Source organism: Mobula birostris, chromosome 1, assembly GCF_030028105.1.
Source record: "Mobula birostris isolate sMobBir1 chromosome 1, sMobBir1.hap1, whole genome shotgun sequence".
In the NCBI taxonomy this organism is placed as follows: Eukaryota; Metazoa; Chordata; class Chondrichthyes; order Myliobatiformes; family Myliobatidae; genus Mobula; species Mobula birostris.
In genome coordinates, this window is record NC_092370.1 from 238,620,161 (window position 1) to 238,643,640 (window position 23,480).

At 42.5% G+C, this 23,480-nt stretch overlaps 1 protein-coding gene across 2 annotated transcripts in view; it reads left to right on the forward strand.

Annotated features, from left to right (window-relative positions):
• The first annotated feature begins 949 nt into the window (after window positions 1-949).
• The window catches only part of ccdc85ca (coiled-coil domain containing 85C, a), a 299,180-nt gene continuing 276,649 nt past the window's right edge, over window positions 950-23,480 (forward strand). For both annotated transcript variants that reach the window (XM_072274234.1, XM_072274242.1), the window contains exon 1: window positions 950-2,256. In XM_072274234.1, the coding sequence (XP_072130335.1) occupies window positions 1,560-2,256 (697 nt within the window). In that variant the 5' untranslated portion in view covers window positions 950-1,559. The remainder of the gene's footprint in view (window positions 2,257-23,480) is intronic.

The following is a 23,480-nucleotide window of genomic DNA, read 5'->3' on the forward strand; positions in this document are numbered from 1 at the left end:
GCAACTATTCGGCCCGTCGCGACTGTTCCGGTTGGTTGAAAGAAATGTCAGATTGATCGTAGTACAGTATCTAGCATACCTCCAAGGAGCGAAGCCTCAAAAAGGCAACATCCATTGTTAAGGACCCCCATCACCCGGGTCATGCCCTTACCATCAGGAAGAAGCCAGAAGGCGCGCACTCAACAATTCAAAAACAGCTTCTTCCCCTCTGCCATCCGATTTCTGAATGGACATTCAACCCATGAGAACGACCTCACTACTTCTTTAATTTCTATTTTTGTACTGTTTTCTCTCTGTTATTATGTATTGCATTGTACTGCTGCCGCAGGATATTACAGTACATAATCTAAAAAAAACTATAAATTACAATGACAATATATAGTAGTGCAAATAGAGCAACAAGAAAAAAACAGTGAGGAGGTGTACTTGGGTTCATTGTCCATTCAGAAATCTGATCTATTCTACCTCATATCTCTTGCACTTTATTTACTGACCTGCTCTGCACTTCCTCTGTATTCCGAGCTCTGTTTCACTTGTTACTGCATCGGCTTGATGCGTCTGGATATCACGCTAACAAAAGCTTTTCGTCGTATCTCGGTAAACCAACACCAAAATGAAAGTTGCAATTTACTCTGTTTCTGCTCCGCGCTACAGAATTGGATAAACTGGTCAAATGGTTAATGTGGGAATAGTTTAGGTGATGCCCCACGCATGATAAAACAGAGAGAGCCCAGTCCCTGTGTTTGTGTGTGTGTGAGAGAGAGAGTAAGAGTGAGTGCGTGTGTGAGAAAGTGAGTGTGTGAGAGAGAATGTCACACACACACACAAACACTGTCCAAATCGCTCTGTCTACCTGCCTTTAATTCTGTTTGTCTTCACTTTGATTGGGCGCCGTTGAACGACTGACACTACCATTGGACGAGAGGCGTCAAATTCAGTGCCGGGGAGGAGGGTGAGAGAGGCTGAAGTTCTTTGTTGCGAGTATCGATTTCAGGAAACTAGTTGCACTTTACTGTTGCCTTGGCGCTGCCCTTGGAGAGCAGAGACCGCCGGCCGTGTCGCCCGAGGCCTGGGGACGCATCCGAGAGCGGGGTACGGTTGGAAAGCTCTCTTACCCCCCTCCCCCCCGTCCACGTTCGGCACGATCTCAGTCTCTCCCAGGCGGAACGAGCTTCACGCCATCGAAAACCAATTGACCTCACGGGTCTGGGATTATAATTTCTATTTTAGCGACGAGCAGAGGTGGAGTTTTACCTCAGAGCATCGCGGAGCCGACTAGGACAGAAGATCGCTCGCTGCGTGTGTGTTTTTATTTTCCCTGCGGAAGATCTTTGCTCTCTCTCTCTCGCTCTCTCTCTCTTAGCTGCAGCTTTCTAATCCCTTGGGGAGAGACCCAGAGGGAGAGAGAGGGAGAGAGAGAGAGAGGGAGGAGTGGGGGACGGGAGGTCCATAATCAAAACAACATGATGTATTCCAGAGTCCGGAGGTGAATTGGGTGCTAAGGACGGTTGCATTAAGACACAGAGGTTTATAAGGACGGTGTGAGATATAAAAAGGATATGGCTAAGAATTCACCGGACGGGTCCAAGGAAGATCTGTCGAAGATAGCGGACGAGGAGCTGGTGAAATGGGGCAAGGCGGAGCTGGTGAAGCGGCTGCGGCGGACGGAGAGCGAGAGGATGAGCCTAATGCTGGAGCACGGGAATCTGATGAAGGAGGTGAACCGGCGTCTCCAGCTGCACCTGCAGGAGATCCGGGGGCTCAAGGACATCAACCAGCGGCTGCAGGATGACAACTCCGAGCTGCGGGAGCTCTGCTGCTTCCTGGACGACGACAGGCAGAAAGGCAAGAAGCTGTGCAGGGAGTGGCAGCGGTTCGGCCGCTTCGCCGCCAGCCTGCTGTGGAGGGAGGTGGGCACCTACCAACAGAAGCTGGCCGAGCTGGAGCGCAGGCAGGACGCGCTGCTGGGCGAGAACCTGGAGCTGAAGGAGATCGCGCTGATGCTGGACGAGGAGCGCAGCGGCGCTGGCAGCCGGAGCTCTATAGACAGCCAGACCAGCCTGAGTAACCTGAACGGGGGCTCCGGACCCCGGGACGTGGGCGACGGCAGTAGCACCTCCAGCACCGGCAGTGCCGGCAGTCCCGACCACCATCAGCATCCCAGAGCCGCGGATAAGGGCGCTCCGCTCAAAAGCTCCAGCGACGACCTCTCGGGACCTCCTTCTCACCACAGGAGCATTCCCAACGGGCTGAATGGTGAGTCCTTCCCCTTCCTTCGTCTGCTTAACATTCCTGGTTTGGTTAGCGTTTGGGGGTTTAGTAAGGAAAGGACTGCATTGACGTGATGGGCCGATTGGCCTGTTTTCGCGCTTATGTGAGCCTTCATTACGAGCATTCCAAAGGCAGATTTAGCGGAGCAAAACTGAGACAGACATTGAAACGGATGAACTTTTCCTCCGGGGTAGGAGGGACTAAAATAAGAGGATGTTGGTTTAAAGTGAGAGGGAAGAGTTTACGGGGCAACTGCTGCTCACAGGGGGTGTTTGATAGATGGAGCGAGCAGCCAGACAGAGGAAGCTTGAGGTGAGTACAATGACACTGGGAGGTGCAGGATAGAAAAGGTTAGAGCAATGAGGGCCAAATGCGGGAAATGGGACTGACCTGCTACTTGGTTGGGCCGAAGGGCCTGCTGCTGTTCTGCGTAACTCTAAGACTAAGGCGGCAGATCTGAAGGAAAACATTAAAACAAAGAGAGAGGGTGAAAGGTGTTCCGACCATAGGCATTGGCCGATGGGGTGACTAAACCCCTGGATGACGAGGAAGTCAGAGTGGAGGGTGGCAGAGGACTGAGGACCGAGAGGTATTGTACAAGAGTAACCTGGCCAGTTAGACATGGGTCACTGAGTCACTGAGTTCTGGATGACCTCGAGTTTACAAGTGTCGAGGGCAGAGAGAGAGAGAGGGAGAGAGAGAGAGAGAGAGAGAGAGAGAGGGAGGAGGGGTTAGTGCCTTAGAGTCGGCAAGTCTGAAGACTAAGATGTATCGGAATGGTCGGTGTTGCCAGGAGATCTGAACAGTTATCCTTTCCGTGGCAACAATGTTAGAAATTGCGGGAAATGCTGTCACCATAAACCTCAGTGCTTAAGCTTGGGCAAACGTTTCTTATTGAAGAATTAACCATTTTCATGAAAAGTGAAATCCGTCATAATCACGAAGGAGTGTCATCTCTGTATGTCTGAAAGTGGAGCGTACCTGTTAAAAGTTGCTTGAGAACTTTTCAGTTCTTACTGTGTTGACTGAAGGAGTACATTTATATGTTGCGGAGTTGAAACATTCAGAACATGTACTGAGAAATAAAGCAAAGTGCCGGGGAATCAGGAAAACGGAAATAAACGCCGAAAAAAAAACCTGGAAGTCACCCTCCTCCTTCCGTCTTCTTCAGTTCTCCGCTCTTACCTCTTCTCTTCTCCTCACCTGCTTATCACCTCTCCCTGGTGCCCTTCCTCCTTCCCTTTCTCCCATGGTCCACTCCCTTCTCCAGCCCTTTACTTTTTCCACCTATCACCTCCCAGCTTTTCACTTCATTCTGCCCTCTCCGGCCCACCTGGCATCATCTTGCTTGTACTGCACTCCTTCCCCTGCCCCACACCTCCTTATCCTGTTTTCTTCCTTTTTCCATTCCAGTGCTGAAGAAGGGTCTCTCCCCAAAATATCGACTTGCTCATTCATTTCTAAAGATGCTGCCCGTCTTGCTGAGTTCCCCCAGTATTTTGCGTGTGTGTGTGTCTGGAAGCCATCAGCTGGACAAGCAGTGAGATTTTCTGAGGACTCAACCTATGAGTGACAGCTTCACCAAAGTACTTTCAACATTTCTGTTTTACTCTGTAGTTTTCCAGTGACCGAATTACGTAAGTCTAGACATTGTGTTCACATTTTCCTTTTTCAAGATACTGTTATCTGATTTGAATATAATTTGGTACCAAATAAAACCATTAAGTATTGGAAATACAGAGAGGGTCAGGCTCCATCTGTGGCAAGAAAAACAGTGGTAATGTTCAACTTGACCGCAGTGAAACGTTAACTGTCGCTGCTGATGCTGTCTGACCTCTCTGCCTTATCAGTAGTTAATGTTTTCATTTTAACCTCTGTGGTGTTTTTTCCTTTCCCTGTATAAATACTGATCTGCTGAATTTCCTGTATCTTTCTTGCTGGAGGGTATTTAAAAAATGGAATATCTGAAATAAATATAACATGAGTCCTTTCCAAATAATAAATTAATTTCAACATTACAGAAATTTTCCATCTTTGTAATTAGCTGTTATCCATCAGCTAAAAAAATATTCCCAGTAATCTCTTATCTGAGATATTCATATTTTCCCATGGTGTGCAAAAGTACACTTTTTTTAGTTTACTTTAAAACGTACTTGATTGCAGCCTGCAGTTCCTGTCATTTAGGGAGGTTGGCAATCCGTGTGGTCGGTTCACAGTTTGAAAACTCATAGCAGATACGGTATTTGGCATCTGGAATGGAAGAAGCATAAAATGCATTTTTATTGGAACAATTCACACAAAATGCTGGAGAAACTCAGAATCAAAATCAGGTTTATCATCCCTGACTTTTTATCCTGAAATGTGTTGTTTGGCAGCAGCAGTGCAGTGCAATATATAAAATATTCTATAAATTACCATAAGGTATACATAAATTAAATTAAATAGCTGGTGCAAAGGAAAAGCATAAATAGTGAGGTATTGTTCATTGTCCATTCAGCAATCTGATGGCAGAGGGGATGTCCTGAAGAAGGGTCTCGGCCCGAAATGTCAAATGTTTATTCATTTCCACAGATGCTGCCTGACCTGCCGAGTCCCCACAGCATTTTGTGTGTGTGTTGCAGATGGGAAGAGGCTGTTCCTCAATCATTGATTGTGTATCTTCAAGCTCCTGTACCTCCTCCCTGATGGTGGCGTCCGGGGGAGGGGGGGGTGTCCCTAATGATGGATGCTGCCTTTCTGAGGCATTTGAAGATGTCCTCAATGGTAGCGAGGCTAGCACCCATGATAGATCTGGCTGAGTGTATAGTCCTCTGCAGACCAGGCAGCATTTACAGTATAAAGTGGAATAAAGAGTCGACGTTTTGGGCCAAGACCCTTCATTGGGACTCAGCATCTGCAAGATCTCTTCTGCTGTTAATACCTCTCCATAGATGCTGCCTAAGCTGCTGAATTCCTCCAACATTTTGTGTATATTGCTCTGGATTTCCAGCTTTTGCAGAATCATGGCTGATTATTTTAATTGAATTATTTTGTCCTTTAATTGAATTTTCTTCATAAATTTTCATTGTGCTACTTCTGCAAAGTTTAGCAGACTTCTCTGAAGTATTCTCCTGGGTAAACAGTACCTGGTGCTTGAGAAGGTCAATAATGCAATGCAAGACTCTGTTGTTTTAACAGTTTAATTGCAGAAATGGTTTTAGCAAGTTAAACTTAAGAATCAAGTAGGATTTTATATTTGTTTGAATTAAGGTATCAATTTTTGCCTTAAAAGTAGCCTGCCTGTGGTAGGGAACTAAGTCTTTCATACCACACTACCAATGTTTGTAATGTGATGAGTGTGCACAAAAATCTTGTGCTGTGCGATTTCTTCCCCAGTAACAAGAACATGTGCGCACTGAATAATTTCTTCAGTAAAAGCAGTATAAGTAAGCCAGTTCTAAAATCTGCAGACAAATCATTGCAAACTTTATGTTGTCAACGCCGCCTGCATCAGAAACCTGAAACGGAAATGTGATTGTGTACGATCGTGAAATGAGCTTAACATGCCAACAAGGCAGAGGGTGACAACCTTTTGTGCGCAGTTTAAATTCTCTTGCACGCTAGTAGCAAAAGATGTGTGTGCGCTCACACTTCAGGGGGAACACAGCATACCACCTGTTTCAAAATTTCATTGCCTCATTCAAAACCGAGCATTCCCAGGTGACAAAACTTCAACACTTTGTAGAAGTAACTTAACCTTGGAACAAATAGAATTTAATATTACAGTTTGTTATACTTTCTATAAAAGAAAGCTCAGAAAAGTTACTTGAATAACATTAAAAATCTGCGCACTCTCATAACTGACTAGAGCAGCCTGTCAGTTTGGTTCAGGCTGAGGAGATAGCTAAGTGCAGGTTCTCAGTTATTTCACGATGCACGTCATGTCTTTGTGGCATGGAATGATTTGTCCTGACAGCTCCAGATCTTCCTTTGGAGGAAACAGAAAAAAAAATCGAAAAGTAATTTCTTGGCATGAGAAGTATTTCTTTTAAAGAATGAATTTTGCGATGGCTTAGATATAAATGGATTGCCAAGAGTGATACCAGTTGATGCAAAGCACCTTTGCAGCAGTTTTGATCTTTGATCTGTGCTGGTCTGAAAGTCTGGGCGATATGAACGGTATTTGACATTTGTTAGGTTACATTGGGGAATGGGGAAAAGTCAGCCAAAGTATGAGTTTCCTATATCTATATTTCTGAAGTGTAGACCCTGCAGTAATTTTGCTATCTTATCTTCTAGCATCCCACAACAAGATGCTGGTAATAGTTCATATAGACACTGCATGCCCACTACAATTTTTGCTTATGACTCATCCTTCAAATGTAACTACACAATGAAATTCATAGGGAGATTATCAAACAAATAGGGTACTGAATCAAAGCAGTATTAATATAAATGGCTACAAGCTTGCTTAAAGTGGTTAGGAGGGGTGTCATAAAAATTCAAAGTTCAAAGTAAATTTATTATCAAAGTAGGTATGTGTTACCGTATAACATCATAAGACATAAGGACAGAATTAGGCCATTTAGTCCATTGAGTCTGTTCCTCCTTTCATCTTGACTAATTCATTTTTCCTCTCAGTCCTACTACCTTGAGATTCATTTTCTTGCAGGCATTCACAGAATAAAAGAAGTGCAATAGAATTTTTTGGACAACTATACATGAACAAAGACAGACATACAACCAATGTGTTGAAGAAGACAAACTGTGCGGATAAAAATAATACTGGGAACATGAGTTTAAAGAGTCCTTGAAAGTGAGTCTGTAGGTCGTAGAATCAGTGCAGAGTGGTGGTGAATGAAGTTACTAATGCCGGTTCAGGAGCCTGAAGTTTGTAGGTGGAGAGAGGAATAAAAAAGCTGAGCAGATAATGCAGGGAAGTTTCTGGGTCCTGGCAGTGATTTTATAATTGGAGAAAATGGCAGGAGCCATAATCATAGAGAAACTGTTTGGAGAGAGCGAATATAGAGAAGGTTACGCTGAGAAAATTACAGGAATAAGGTGTTGAAAATGGGGAAGAAATTGGTGAATTGGGAACTTGTGTGAGTCAGAACGCACCAGGTTACTGGGTGAACAGGAAGCTCTGTGCATTAGGGTATAAGGATGTTATGGTAGTGCTGCGGTGTTAGCGTGATGCTATTACATCTCGGGGCGTTGGTGTTCGGGGTTCAATTACGATGTCCTCTCTAAGAAAGTCTGTACGTTCCTCCCGTGAGTGTGTAGGTTTCCACTGGATCCTCCAGTTTCCTCCCACAGTCGAAAGATGTACCAGTTATTTGGTTAACTGGCCACCATAAGCTGTCCTGTGATGAGGCTAGCGTTACAGAGGAGGGTTGCAGGGCAGTGTGGCCCTTTGAGCGGAAAGGTCTGTTCCATGCTGTATCTCTAAATGAGTTAAGTAAAGAACATTAAGCAGGTAGAGGGTAAGTTATGCATTGATCCTTGAGGCTGTCCAAATACTTAAAAAGATTGGATCCTCCATCTCAGATCCACTTTCCCACCTTAATTCCTTTCCAGACCGATAATGCTGATTATTTTAGTCTTTATTATTACTCACCGACTGAGCACCCAAAGCCCTAGGGAGGAGAACTCAAACCATACGTTTCACTGATGACCTTCTTTGCAACAGGAGTCCAGAATTGGTGATAATTAATGATCAATGTACAATTGTTCAATTTTATTTGCAATTCTCCAGAAGATGCTAGGTGGCTGGTAACCTTTGGTGGCCACCAACTTGCCAAGTAATTTACTTTAAATCTGAATTTACTATGCATCTCCAACAGGGCAGAATCAGAATTACTATATCTGGAAGTTTTGTGAGTTGCATGCAAATATTGCCATTACTCATCAGCACCATCTTGAAATCTATTGATGCACAGTGGAGAGTTTAAAATTTATTTTCAAAGTATGAATGTGTTACCATGTACTACCTTGAAATTCATTTTCCTTTCTTTTCCAATATTTTATTATTAATTTTACATATAAGAATACAGAGTACAAGAAAAAAAATCAATACATTATGCTAAATCGCATATAAAGACTCCTTACCCTATATTCATACAGATTAATTAATTTGTAACATTGAAATATAGTAATTTTATTATATTAAAAAATATTTATTTTACAGGAAAATAAATACTTCCATGAAAAAGTATACATAACAAAAACAGACAAATAATGAGAATTTAAAGTGCAAAGTAAATGTATTATCAAAGTACAGCTATGTTGTCATATGCAACCCTGAGATTAATTTTCTTGCCAGCATATGTAGTAAGTCCAATCACCATAATAGAACCAATGAAAGACCGCACTTACCAGGGAAGATAACCAGTGTGCAAAAGGCAACAAACTGTGAAAAGAAAAAAGAAAAAAAAATAAATGAATAAGCAATACGGAGGATGTGAGATGAAGAGTCCTTGAAAGTGAGTCCATTTGGTTTTGGGAACCGTTCAGTGCTGGAGCAAGTGAAGTTGAGTGAAGTTATCCCCACTGGTTCAAGGGTCTGATGGTTGAGGTAATAACTGTTCCTGAGCCTGGTGGTGTGAGTCTTGAGCCTCCAGTACCTTCTTCCTGATGGCAGCAGTGAGAAGAGAGCATGGCCTGGATGGTGGGGTAGGGGTGGTCCCGGATGATGGATGCTGCAATCCTGCAACGGTGTTGCATGTAGATGTGCGCAATGGTGGGGAGGGCTTTACCTGTGATAGACTGGGCCATATCCACTACATATGTAGGATTTTCTGTTCAAGGGCATTGGTGTTTCCATAACAGGCTGTGATGCAGCAGTGATTATACTTTCCACCACACAGCCATACAAGTTTGTCAATTTATTATTGTCATGACAAATCTTCGCAGACTCCTAAGGAAGTAGAGTTGCTGCCGTGCTTTCTTCATAATTGCACTTACATACTGGGTGGCCCAGGACAGGTCCCTGAAATAATAAGACCAAGGAATTAATCCCCTAGTGAGGACTGGGCCATGGACTCCCAGTTTCATCCGCCTGAAGTCAATAATTATCTCCTTGGTCTTGCTGACATTGAGTAAGAAGTTGCTGTGGTACCACTCAGTCAGATTTTCAGTGTCCTCCTATAAACTGATTTGTCACCACCTTTGATTGGGCCTGTGACAGTAGTGTCATCAGCAGACGCACTGGAGCTATGCTTGGCCACAGGGTCATACCTGTAAAGCGAGTAAAGTGTAAAATGTGTAAAAGAAAATAATATGCAAATAAAAACATAATGCAGAGAACATGAGTTGAAAAGAGTACATGGGTTGTAGAATTCAGAGTTATGGTGAGTGGAGTTACCCACACCGGTTCAGGAGCGTGATGGTTGTTCCTGAACCTGGTGCCACGGGACCTAAGGCTTCCGTACCTCCTGCATAATGCAGACATCCCACCCTGCAAAAACTCATTTCAGGGAGGCAGCACCATCAATTTGCGGGAGACTCCAGGTACTTCCGGGAGAGATGGGATGTCTGCAATAGAGTAGCTCCTTAGCAATTAGCCAGCGAGTTTAAATAACATTAGCTATGCTAATGAACGAATGACACCTGTTAAACTCACCTCAACATGTCTTTTACAGTCTTAACCCACCATGGGCAATAGAAAAGTCACTGTTGCAAACAGTGCAGTGAGCAACCCTGTCATTATTTTTGACCCCTATTAGGCAGGGGTACACTTTAGTGTAGTCTGGGGTGACCTACGTTTTATATTTTCTTTTTTTGGAACACTCTGCCATGGCGCTCTCTCTCGTGCGCGCGCTCGCTCTCTTGCACTATCTCTCTCTCTCGTGGTTGCTCTCGTGCTCGCTCTCTCGCTCTCGCGCTCTCTCTCGTGGTCGCTCGCTCTCTCTGACGCGCGCTCTCTCTCTCTCTCTCGCTTGCTCTCAAAAAAATTGATTTCCAGGACATTGTATGTAATTTGCAGGCATCAGGGAGCCACTATTAGTATGCGGGAGACTCGCGGAACTTCCGGGAGAGGTGGGATGTCTGATAACGGTAGTAGTGGGAAGAGAGCATGGTGCTGGTCCTTGATGACGGATGATGCTTTCTTGTGGCAGCACACCATATAGGTGTCCTTAAAGGTGACAAGGGCTGTGTTCACCACTTTCTGTTCCTGTGCATTGGTGTTTCCATACTAGGCCATGATGCAACCAGTTAGGATACTCTCCACTGTGCATCTATAGAAGTTTGTCATAGTTTTTGATGACATGACAAATTTACACAAACCGAAGAAAGTAGAGGTGCTGTCATGCCTCAAAGTTTTCCACTGGTCCTCAGTAGATGTGACAATGAAATAAACCAGATACCAATTGCCCCACCAGACTGCACTGTGGGAGTACCTACAAAAGAAGCATTTCAGCAGTTCAAGAAAACTGTTTCCTTTCCCAAGGGCAATTAGGAATGGGGAATAAATTTTGGCATTATCAGTCATGCACCGATGCCGAAAAACAAATAAATAAAATATTTAATTGTTCCGTGCATTCTCTGCTTCCAGTCCTATGTGGCTGAACCCCTATATTGAGGCTATGTGTCCTGGTTCTAGGCTTGCTGAGGCAGGAAACATCCCAATACTGACTTAAACACGAGAAATTCTGCAGATGCTGGAAATCCAAAGCAACACAGATAAAATGCTGGGGGAACTCAACAGGTCAGGCAGCATCCATGGAAATGAATAAACAGTCAATATGTTTGGCTGAGACCCTTCTTCAGGACTGGTAAAGAAGGATGAAGATGCCAGATTAAAAAGGTGGCAGGAGAGAAAAGAGAATATCTAGAAGGTGATAAGTGAAGCTATGTGGGTGGGAAAGAATCTGATTGGAGAGGAAAGTGGACCATACGAGAAAGGGGAGGAGAAGGGACCCAGGGGGACGTGATAGGCAGGTGAGGAGAGGTAAGAAGCCAAAGTGAGAATAAAAGAAGAGGGAATTTTTTTTTAACTGGAAGGAAAACTCGATATTCATGCTATCAGGTTGGAGACTGACTTGTTAATCACTCTCAAACTCATCTATAGAAGATACATTTCAAGGGACCTGAGATGAGTATTGAGGTCCCCTTACAAAGGAGAGAGTAAACATCACAATAATATTTGTTAACCTTTGTAACTGCTGATTCCTATTCCTGAATGTCTGAAAGTTTAGTGACCCAGACATTTCACAAGTTTTCCAAATGTCCCTTCTTCAAATGAGGAACAAACATAAATAGAATTGTGTAGATGAATGTCTGGACAGTTTTATTTATTAACATGGAGGTTGTCTACATTGGTGTTGAATGAATTCAGATCAATATTCATTTACTTTAACAAATTATAATGTTTGTTAATTATTTCATTGTTTGTTCCTCAAAAGCAAAATTAAAGCAACATTATATTTTTTTGGAAGCAACACACACAAAATGCTGAAGGAATTCAGCAGGTCAGGCAGTATCTATGGAAAACGGTTGATGTTTCAGACTGAGAAATTTCTTCAGGACTGAGAAGGAAAGGGAAAGATGCCAGAATGAAAAGGTGGCGGGGAGGGGTAAGAGACTATTGGGAAGGTGAAAGGTGAAGCCAGGTGGGTGGGAAAGGTCAAGGGCTGGAGAGGAGGGAAGGGAAGGAGGAGGGGACCCGGGGGAAGTAATAGGCAGGTGAGAAGAAGTGAGTTGGGAATAGAGGAAAGGGGGGCGTTTTTCTGGTGAGGTGTCAGATATGTACATATATGTAATGCATTTTATTTGTGACAAAAATATTTTGTTGGGATAATCTAAGATTCTGAACAGGCCCAGTTGAAGTTAAGGTCTTTATTATTTTGATTGTTAGATCAATAGTCTTTAGCTGCATTGTCATTTTATCTTGAAGCAGTTATTCATGAGAAAAAAAAGCTTCACTATGATCTTATTAGCCAGTTTTTATCTAATCTATGCTGTTTATCCATGGATTACACTGAGTATATTCAAATACCCAGTGTATTGGGCAAAGAAACATTTAAGTTTACAACTATGATCTCCATAGTAATGATGGGTCCTCTCTAAGCTCTGGTGTTTGATGTTACCCTCATTGATATGCTTGTGTGATTATTCTGGTATAAACAGAGCCTTTGCTTTGAATCCTGTCCTCCATTTTCTGCCCTGCAGTCTTAAAAAGGGAATTGGGTTAAAACGAATAAAACAAACCATTATTTATTTATTTATGTGTTGGGATACAGTGCAGAATTGGCTCTTCCAGACCTTCGAGCCACACCGCCCAGCGACCCCTGACTTAACCCTAGCCTGATCGTGGGACAATTTACAATGACCAATTAACCTACCAACCGGTACGTCTTTGGACTGTGGGAGGAAACCAGAGCACCCGGAGGAAACCCACATGGTCATGGAGAGAATGTTCCATACAGATAGTGGTGGGAATTGAATCCGGGTCACTAGTACTGTAAAGTGTTTTGCTAACCACTATGCTACTGTGCCTCAAATGGAAAAAATATACTAGTATTGATTTATTATTCTTACATGCAGTGAAATATAGTGAAAAGCTTATTGTTTGTGTGCAGCCCAAACAGATCATACCACACTTAAGTACAATGAGGTAGTAAAAAAGAAAACAGAACACAGAATAAAGTGTCACGGTTACAGAGAAACTACAGTACAGGTAGACAAAGTGCAAATACCGTATTGAAGTAGTTTGGGACATTATGATGAAAAGATGAAATAAGTTCATATTTTAGCATTGGCTTAGAATATCAATCTGTGTTAGAGCTAGGAAGGACTAAAGGGCAGAACACATTGGTGAGAATTATCCACAGGCTTTCAAACAACTGGTAATGTAGAAGGTGGTAACAACAAGAAATTAGAGAGAGACTGTTCATGGTAGGCATATCTTGAAATTGAGAAGGATTATAGTTGGTAGACTCTGACAAGTAAACTGTGGAGGTTCACTTGTCTTTGCAGTTGGGAAAGAGATCAAAGGAATTTTATGTGGGCTGAGTGTGGATGATGGAATTAATAGATTCTGTGCCAATCAGGAATTAGTCGTTATCAGGCGCTTAGGTCAGTTATTCCTGGCTCTGCCTCTGGAAGCTATAAAGGTAGACAGAGGTGATAAAATTCACAGATCATTATTTCATTGGCCTTCACTCACCTCTGGAACATCTGGACAATGAAGATGCATACGTCAGGATGTTCTTCAATGACAACAGCTCAGCATTCAACACTATTACCCCTTGAAACGCATCACTAAGCTCCAAGAACTGGGCCTTGGTACCTCCCATGTGCAACTGGATCCTCATTTTCCTCACTGGCAGACCCCAGGTAGTATAGATTGAAAACAACATTTCCTCCACACTTGCCATCATAACATTGATGATAACACTGGACAGCAATTTTTCTTTTGAAAGTGTTGCTTCCTTAGAATTTTTTTTTGTTCAAGATAGACTGCTTGAAGCTGAACACAGATATAAACTCAGACTGCTTGTATCGCATAGGAATTTGGAGAAACAATAAATGAACTTTTATTCAGTATACAGTAATGTGTTTAATTGCAGAATGGTGCTGATGCTTTGCAATAGTAAACTAAGCTAAAAAGGTTTTGCTGATGATTTTTCTTTGTACTCAGTGTCTGAGGCTTCTCATTTAAGAGTCCAACAATAATCAGCCAGCACTAATGGATTCCAGTTGTCCTGATACTGTTTCTCCATATGTTCTGGTGATATCTTTCACCATGCTCGTCACTGGCAGCCCCAAGACTTGCAGGGAAGAAATCTAAATGGGAATGCGGAAAATGAATCTTCAGTGACATGTTGCACTTCATGGTTTTCTATGCTTGAAACATGTTGTCAACCAGCCGCACATAGCTTGGTGCTCTGTATAGTTGGCAAGGGAAATTACAGCAACACCTTTGAATGCTTTCCATGCACTTTTCTCTGACCCCACTAGAAGTTCTTCAAATTGATTGTTGTTGATGACCTGTTTGATTGGTGGACGAACAAAAATGCCTTCCTTAATCTTGGCATCAGTTATTCTTACTTGAAATATGAATTCAAATATCAAATATTGGCAATTTTAAAAAATGATGCATGATAGGGAAATTTCGGAGTGATTTTCATAATCAGCAGCCCAAAATCCACAAGATACACCGAAAAATATTTGTTCTCTGTAATTTACTTTGAACTTTGCATCATATACCAACACACCATTTGCCTCTGCTGTTAGAGCAAGTTTGTCATTGTGATGGAACTTGCTGTGTTTGTGTACATGACAATAAACTCAATTTAACTTGGCATAGAGATACAAAGATATCTGAAAATCCACATTCAGACCTGGCAGAGAGTTCAAGGCATTGGAAAGATACCATCATCTTCACAAAGTCTTCCAAATCCACTGGAAAGATAAATTCAAGAGACTCAAAGATTGAAAGTTCAAAATACATTTAATCTCAAAGTTTTCATCTTCCCACAGCCATGAAACTAAGAAAACCATGGAACCTGCTCAAAGAAAAACATCAACCGCCCCCCCCCACACACACAAAATAAAATCGCACAAATGGAAAAAACAAACGAGAAACACAGAATATAAAAGACTAAGCCACGAAGTCATCATCGAAAGAGTCCAGACATATTCAGTTCAGCTCAGTTCAGTTCAATCCAGTGCTGTGTCGTTCGTTATCTGCAGACCGCCCCGATCAAACTCGCACAAAATAACAACAGAAACAAAAATGATAAATGATCCAACATCTATGTCCTCTCCCAGTCTAACAACCTCAGCGCTGAGGTCTGAATTATCCTCATTCCGTAAACTATATCATTTGTGACTCTAATCAAAGTCACTGGTGAGACATTGAAGCTCGTGGATATAGAAGTCTTTATTCAGTCAAATAAACCGGAATCATTCTGGAGACTCTCTTGGAAGAAGAGACCTGCCTGGCCCAATATTACATGACATCTTTATATGCTAAAGATCAAAGTTACAGCAGGACAATTCTATAGTTATGATGTATCCACAATGCTTGCTTTGAATTACATATAATTTTCCAACACCTCCATCTTCACACCCACACTCCAGATACCCAAAATGAATGCTAATCCCCACTCGCTCTGGGCTGCATTCATGCATTTGCAGACATCTCAGGTCAAATGAGGTGTTTCTTTGTTTGCAACCAACCCCAAAATGCAGCTCCAAGAACACATTTGTTCTGGATGCATTTTAAATTCAATCTACAATCCACGTTCAGGTTGCAGTTGAAATTGGTATTTGCTGTTTACCACCATAACTCCAGAATATGCCCAGACATATTATTTGCATGTCTGATAAGACTCCGAAGAGTAGAATCTCCTCAAAACATTGAACAAAAAATGTTGTGCTGACTCCGGCTCTAGACTGTCAAAAATGAGGAAGTATTCAGGGTTGACAGCAAAAACCCTGGTCCATACACCAGCAGACATCCCACCTCTCCTGGAAGTTCCAGGAGTCTCCTGCATATTAATAGTGGCTCCCTGATGCCTGCAAATTATATACAATTTCATGGAAATCAATTTTTTTGAGAGCGAGCAAGCGAGAGAGAGAAAGCAAGAGAGAGCACGAGTGAGAGAGAGAGAGCGAGAGAGAGAGAGAGCGAGAGTGCGCCAAGGCAGAGTGTTCCAAAAAAAGAAAATATAAAACGTACTTCACCCCAGACTGCACTAAATTGTACCCCTGCCTAATAGGGGTCAAAATAATGACAGTATTGCTCACTGCGCTGTTTGCAACAGTGACTTTTCTATTGCCCATGGTGGGTTAAGACTGTAAAAGACATGTTGAGGTGAGTTTAACAAGTGTCATTTGTTCATTAGCATAGCTAACGTTATTTGAACTAGCTAGCTAGCTGCTAAGGAGCTACTCTAGTGCAGACATCCCACCCCTCCCGGAAGTTCCGGGAGTCTCCCGCAATTTGATGGTGCTACCTCCCTGAAATGAGTTTTTGCAGGGTGGGATGTCTGCACCAGGACCAGGCAAAGGGTCAGTGTCAACAGTAACGTAGCAATTAGCATAACATTTCATATCACCAGCATTTGAGGTTCAATTCCTGCCACAGTTGTCCCTGTGACTGTATGGGTTTCCTCTGGATTACCTGATTTCCTCCCATGTTGTAAATATGAGTGAGTTAGGATTAGTAAATTGCGAGCGGACTATGGCAGCAGGACGACACTTATGGGCTGCCCTCAGCACATCCTTAGACTGTGTTGGTCATTAACATTAAAGTTTCAATGTACACGTGACAAACAAACAAACAAACAAACAAACAAATAAATAAATAAATGAAAGAAAGAAAGAAAGAAAGCAAGCAAGCTAAGCTAATCTTTAGAGCAAGCCACTTTTATTGCTGGGGAAACACAGCAAGTCAGGCAGGTTCTATGGAAATGAATAGACAGTCTTCGTTCTTTGGGGTTTTTCTGCGAAGAGTAAGAATTTCAGGTTGTATACTGTGTACATGCTCTGATATTAAATAGAAACGCTTGACCGTTGGCCTTTCTGGCTGAGACCTTTCATCTAGCAGCTGTAGAATCTCTTGTGTTTAATCTTTAGAGCACACCACCCTATCATCTACCACCTTCCCCATCTGTGAAAGAGATTGCAGTTCCTACCTTCATCTCTTAGGTCATCTCTGAGCCCACAGATCTGGAGTGGGAGCAAATCATCTGTGATCCCAGGGGATTCTCTAAGAAAAAGCCTCATAAAAAAGAGGCAAAACTTTGGCATTTTCAACGATTAACAGAGGTTGGATTCCAAAGAGTTCTGGGGGTGATGGTGAGATGACTTGTATTAATAAAGGAGGTCAAAGTAAGGACATTAGCGGGGGCTGTTAGTGGAGAGGCAAAGAAAATAAACACAAGGAGAAAATAAATGATTAACTTTACTTTGAAAGTGATGGCATTGGTCACATTAATCACACCAGACAGGTTCTTGGGCATGTTTTAGAGAAATTGATTTCAGCTTGTCTTCTTTGTGACAGGACTGGAAATGTTAAGGAGGAATCTGTGTCAGTAAGGGCACTGCATATTTTACTCTATTTCCTGCCACTGGTATGCCTCACCGATGACATCATGCATGAACTGAAAGGAAGACGTTAAAAATGTAAGCGGGAGGAATGTGGCCAGTCAAGTCTGTAGCTCGAATTTAGATGATAAGATGGAGGAATGCAAGGCAAATGGAGCGGTTCACCTGTTTGAACCATTAGTACTCTGACCGTGTAATACACCTGCAGCAGGTGAACCAAAATCCTTGTACTCCTTTCGCTGACACACCAGCATTTTGTAAATGAGGTTTGAAAGGTGGGTGATGGTATCTGTATTTAAATATCTTCTGTGTTTGATAAGTCTTATACAGAGTCACAAAGTTATTCTGCATTCTATCCTTCATTCATTATGTGCTGTGTCGTATGACGTGGGTGATCATGGTCTTTCCATGACCATGATTGTTCTTGGCAAATTTTTTCTACAAAAGTGACGTCGTTTTTCTGGGCAGTGTCTTTTCAAGATGGGTGACCCGTCATTATCAATTCTCATCAGAGTTTGTCTGCCTGGTGTCAGTGGTCGCACAACCAGGATTTGTGATCTGCACCAGCTGCTCATACGACTATCCACCACCTGCTCCCAGGGCTTCACGTGACCCTGATCAGGGGCTAAGCAGGTGCTACACCTTGCCCACAGGTGACCTGCAGGCTAGTGGAGGGAAGGGGTGCATCCATTTGCTACATTGTATATATTTTGTAATTCAAAATTCAAAGTCAATTTATTATCAAAATATGCATATATCACCATATACGTCCCCGAGATTCATTTTCCTGCAAGCATTCACAGTAGAAGAAAGAAATATAATAGAATCAATGAAAAACAACACAGAAATAGAGTGACAAGCAACCAAAGTGTAAAAGAAGTCAAATTGTGCAAATACAATAATAATTAATTAATAAACAAACCAACAAATAAATAAATAAATAATAAATATTGAGAACATGAGTTGTAGAGTCCTTGAAAGTGAGTCCATAGGTTTTGGAATCAGTTCAGGAATATTTAGGGAAGTCTTTCAAGAGAGTGAGAAGAACTTAATTCATTTTCAAATAATTGATATTGAATTTGGCATAACTGGTGAGCAAAAATCGGGTCATTCATCACATCCCAAAAGGCCTCCTCCTTCCCTAGGCCATTTTAATTAGCCTCAGGCCTGAAGGCCCCAGGGGGAAGGGAGAAAGCAAAATCAACTCTGATTTCCCCCTGTTCAGGATACCTATCAGGAAGGAAAAGGGAAGTTTAATTTCTGGAACACTTTCCATGACTTCTAGATAGGCAAAAGTGCTTACAATCAGTATTGATTCAAGATGGTTTATTGTCATTCTTCAGTATACTGTATGAGTGTAAAGGAGAACAAAATGATTGTTACTCTGGATCTGATGGAGCATAAAAAAAAACAAGAATGCAGAAAAAGAACACTATTAATACTGTATAATTATAAAAACAATCCTACAAATCACAATCTACAAGTAACTGAGTGTGGCCATATATACATAATTTTATCTTATATACATGGACAGGTTGTATGTACATAAAGTAACGTTAAGTACGGGTGTATCTGTACATAAGGTGACTCTGATGGGAAATGATAAAGTGACTCTTGGCAAGAGGAACTCTTCTAGTAGCAGCAGGGCATATGGAAACTTAGCAGAACGGTGACTGTGTCAGTATAGGCATGAAGTGTGGAGCGTAAGCGTAACGTGGCAGTGCATAGGGGATGAAGCGTGCTGAGGGGCTGTGGAGGGATGTGGATGTAGTGGCGGTAGGGGTGTGCTAATGAGTGGAGGTGTTGATCAGACTGAATGATTGGGTGAAGTAACTGTTGTGTCCTTCTGCAGGAGGAGTGCCAACCTATACAGACACAACAACTGCCACTGTAATCTGATGTTGAACTCATAAATCTGCTTTTAATGATGTTGTCTAGGGGATAAATCCTGATCAAGGCACTGGAAGCAGAAGTAATAGGATTGTTTCATTCACCGCTTGGCTGAAGATCGCAGTCTGTGCCAGGGTAGATCATCATATTACACAGCTGTGGTACAGATGGTATCGTGCCATTACATTGAGCAAATCCCTGTAGTGCCCAACACTCTGTCCTTCACTCCTACTGCCAGAGTTACCCTTGACCCCTCACCATCTTGATTCACATTGTGATGGATAATCAATGTCCAGGGCTTAAGGGGCCATTTTGCCAAGCTCAGCTTTCTAACACAGCAGCCGACTCTCCCTGCTGTCAAAGACTTGTTTCTGAGTAAGTTAAACTCCCAACCAATATTCTTTTCTCAGCCTCTTGTCATAAACAAACGCACAAAAGGGTCCTCGTTGGCCCATTGTTTAATCAAGTGAAAACGATGGGGTCCGCTTTGACTTAATTAAACAATGCATTCACCCGTACTGGCGAATATAACTGAGAAATATCACATGTATGTGAAGTCACCAAGTAGCAAAAAAAGCAGTCGGGCTTGTTAGGAATGGTCAAGCAATGACAAGACGAATGACAGAAAAACAGGATGATGAGAATCCAGTCCTTGCCTTTGATTTCTACAATGTTCATTTGCAACTCGTTGGTCTGTCTTTTTAGCTAATGGGAATTGTACCTGTGTTTTGGAACTCCTTTGGGTTTTAGAAATTGAATCCTCTGAGAGTTTTAAATATGTTTCAAGAATATTATCTAAATGTAAATATGTATCACTAAAAATAAGTGAACTGTGTTCATTTATCTTTCGTTAGCTGGAAGTTTCTCCACATGGTAGGGAAGTGGTGGGGGGTGGAATTGGTCCCACCACTCAAATAGTGGGTATTGGCAGCTTGAAGTGATCTGGAGTAGGCAGCTACAATATAACCCCCCTTCACAGTGTAAGAGGAGTGGCCATGCAAGTTTGGGAATAGATACAGAACCATATGTTCAGTGCTGCAAAGTGTTATTAATGTGCAAATCAGTGAGAGACTCCTTCGTTCGAAGTAGGTCAGCAGTGTGCATGTGCCTGAAGACTTGTGTTAATTTACAGTGATAATCAGTCTTGGCGATTAGCGGAGAAAACAATCCTGATTAGCTGGGACGATGAAAGTAAAACTGCAATTCTGGCTGGCTTCAGAAATGTGCACTTATACAGTTATATTTGTGTCTTGCGTTTGTTCGTGTCACTGGTTTTTGGGCAAGTGTGTATTCTGTTTTTTGTACCTTTCCCACACAGCTACAGTCACTCAAAACCTCCGTCCCCACAAAATGAGAAATTCCTTTGTAGTCACTGTTGTTGTAAGTATGAAACAGATTAGAGGGCAAATATTTATCTTAATGCACTAGATTGTAATTGTGTGGTAAATCTTTTGTCGAATCCTCCAATCAGCCTTTTCGGTTGCAGTACGACAGCATATAGGTGAAAAGATTACACTATTTTGCCAATCTCACTTGGGAATACACTGTGTTATGTAACCATGGATATCTACTGCATTGTCAAGAGCATGATGTGGGGACAGACATTAATGTGCCTTTTGCCTCTTTGTATTACTGTTTTATTTTGGTTGTGTGGTTTCTATTGCAATCACAGACAAAGCCTTTAGTCAGATTGTCAAGTCTGTATGTCACAATCAACTTAGTACTGAATTTCTTTTTTAATGTAAATGTAAGCAGCATCTGAATGTGCAACATCAGATTCAAATACTGCCAGTCAGCCATTGGTTCATTGTAGCCTTCATCCACAATTTGTTTCAGGTCCAGCTTCATCTGCAGCAATTGAGAATGGGAGTATTAATTTTATTTATTGGGATAGAACGCGGAATAGGCTCTTCCAGTCCTTCAAGCCACACTGCCCAGCAATCCCCTGATTTAATCTGAGCCCAATCGCGGGACAATTTACGATGCCCAATTAATCTACCAACTGGTATGTCTTTGGACTGTGGAAAGAAACTGGAGCTCCTGGAGGAAATGATTACAGTCACGGAGAGAATGTGCAAACTCCTTATAGGCAGGGACGGGAATTGAACCTGCGTCACTGGTCCTGCAAAATGTTGTGCTAACCACTACACTACTGTGTACCAAATGATACCAGTCATGCCTGATCTATCCTGATGGGAATGTTAATGGACCAATGAGATGAGGAGAATTTTATTAACTCAGAGGGTGGTAAACCCTGAGAAGGAACTGAGCTACAAGGTCAGTCATGTAATGTGGATCAAAAAGCCTGTTTCCATGCTGACTAAAACATTGAGGCTTTGCAACGATTTGGTCAGACCTGATCTGGAGTATTGTGAACAGTCTTGTGCTCCTTATATAAGAAAGGATGTGCTGTCATTGGAGAGGGTGCAGAGGAGGTTCATGAGAATGATCCCAGGTATGAAAGGGTTAACACATGAGGAACATTTGATGGCTCTGGGCCTGTACTTGCTGGGGTTTAGAAAAATCAGGGAGGAATCTCATTGAAACCTATTGAATATTGAAAGGCCAAGATAGAGTGGACATGGAGAGGATGTTTTCAACAGTGGGAGAATCTAGGACCAGAGGGCACAGCCTCAGAATAGAAGAGCACCTATTTAGAACAGGAACTTCTTTAGCCTGAGGGTGGTGAATCTGTGGAATTCATTGCCACAGGTGGCTGTGGAGGCTAAGACCTAGAGTTTATTTAAAGTGGAGGTTGTTGGCTTCCTAATTAGTAATTACCGACTGGCAGTATTTGAATCAGATGTTGCACATTCAGATGCTGCTTACATTTACATTAAAAAAGAAATGGAAGTTGTCCTGTCCAAGACCGAAAGAAGCTGCAGAAGATCATGAACACAGCGCAGCACATCACACAAACCAATCTTCCGTCCTTGGACTCACTTTACACCACACGCTGTCGGAGCAGTGCTGCCAGGATAATCAAGGATACGACCCACCCAGCCAACACACTTTTCGCCCCTCTTCCCTCTGGGAGAAGGCTCAGGAGCTTGAAGACTCATACGGCCAGATTTGGGAACAGCTTCTTTCCAACTGTGATAAGACTGCTGAACGGATCCTGACCCAGATCTGGGCTGTACCCTCCAAATATCCGGACCTGCCTCTCGGTTTTTTTGCACTGCCTTACTTTCCATTTTTCTATTTTCTATTTATGATTTATAATTTAAATTTTTAATATTTACTAATTTTACTATTTTTAATATTTAATATTTGTAATCCAGGGAGTGGGAAGCGCAGAATCAAATATTGCTGTGATGATTGTACATTCTAGTATCAATTGTTTGGCGAAAATAAAGTATAAAGTAATGGTATCAAAGGTCATGGGGAGAATGGGGTTGAGAGGGGTAATAAATCAGGCATGATAAAATGCCAGAGCAGACTGGATGGGCCAGCTGGCCTAATTCTGTTCCCGTGTCTTTTGGACTTACGGACTATAATGAATGGTGAAGCAAGAAGAGCATTCTCTTCCTTTTCTTTTATGAGGTGATTCGAGGATTGACCAATGCACCAAATCAACAATTTTGGCTGAAGAAGGTTACTGGAAAAAGCCTTCCTCCTCGTTATAATAGAATTTCTTTGATTAATTCTTACTCTCCTCCTTCGGATTTTCTGCCAGCCAGTACATACACTTCCACAAGCACCAGGATCACTTCTAACCCCAGCCATTAGTTGGCTATCAGCCTTGACAATATGTGATCAACTGCAGGGGTCTCACAGATAGGCCTGAGTTTCAGCCATCTTCTTTTATGTGCAATACATTATTCATCTTCTCCGTAGGTGCCTTTTAACAAATTGGGAAGCCCCTACCATGTGTTTAACCCAAGCTGGAGTGTGGATTTACAGAGTGGTAGATGGTGGTATTTTTCTTCGTCAATCTCTGAAACACATTGGGATCTGATGTGCTAGATGTTTGTGCTACACATACTTCACAGAAGGAGCTCACCCAGTTTTGGATGGGGCAGGGCTGACTTCAGATAGGCAACACTCACAACACGCTGGAAGAACTCAGCAGGTCGGGCAGCATCCGTGGAAACGATCAGTCAACGTTTCGGGCCAGAGTCCTTCATCAGGACTGAAGAGGGAAGGGGCAGAGGCCCTATAAAGAAGGTGGGGGGCGGGTGGGAAGGAGAAGGCTGGTAGGTTCCAGGTGAAAAACCAGTAAGGGGAAAGATCAAGGGGTGGGGGAGGGGAGGCAGGCAGGGGATAGGCAGGAAAGATGAAGA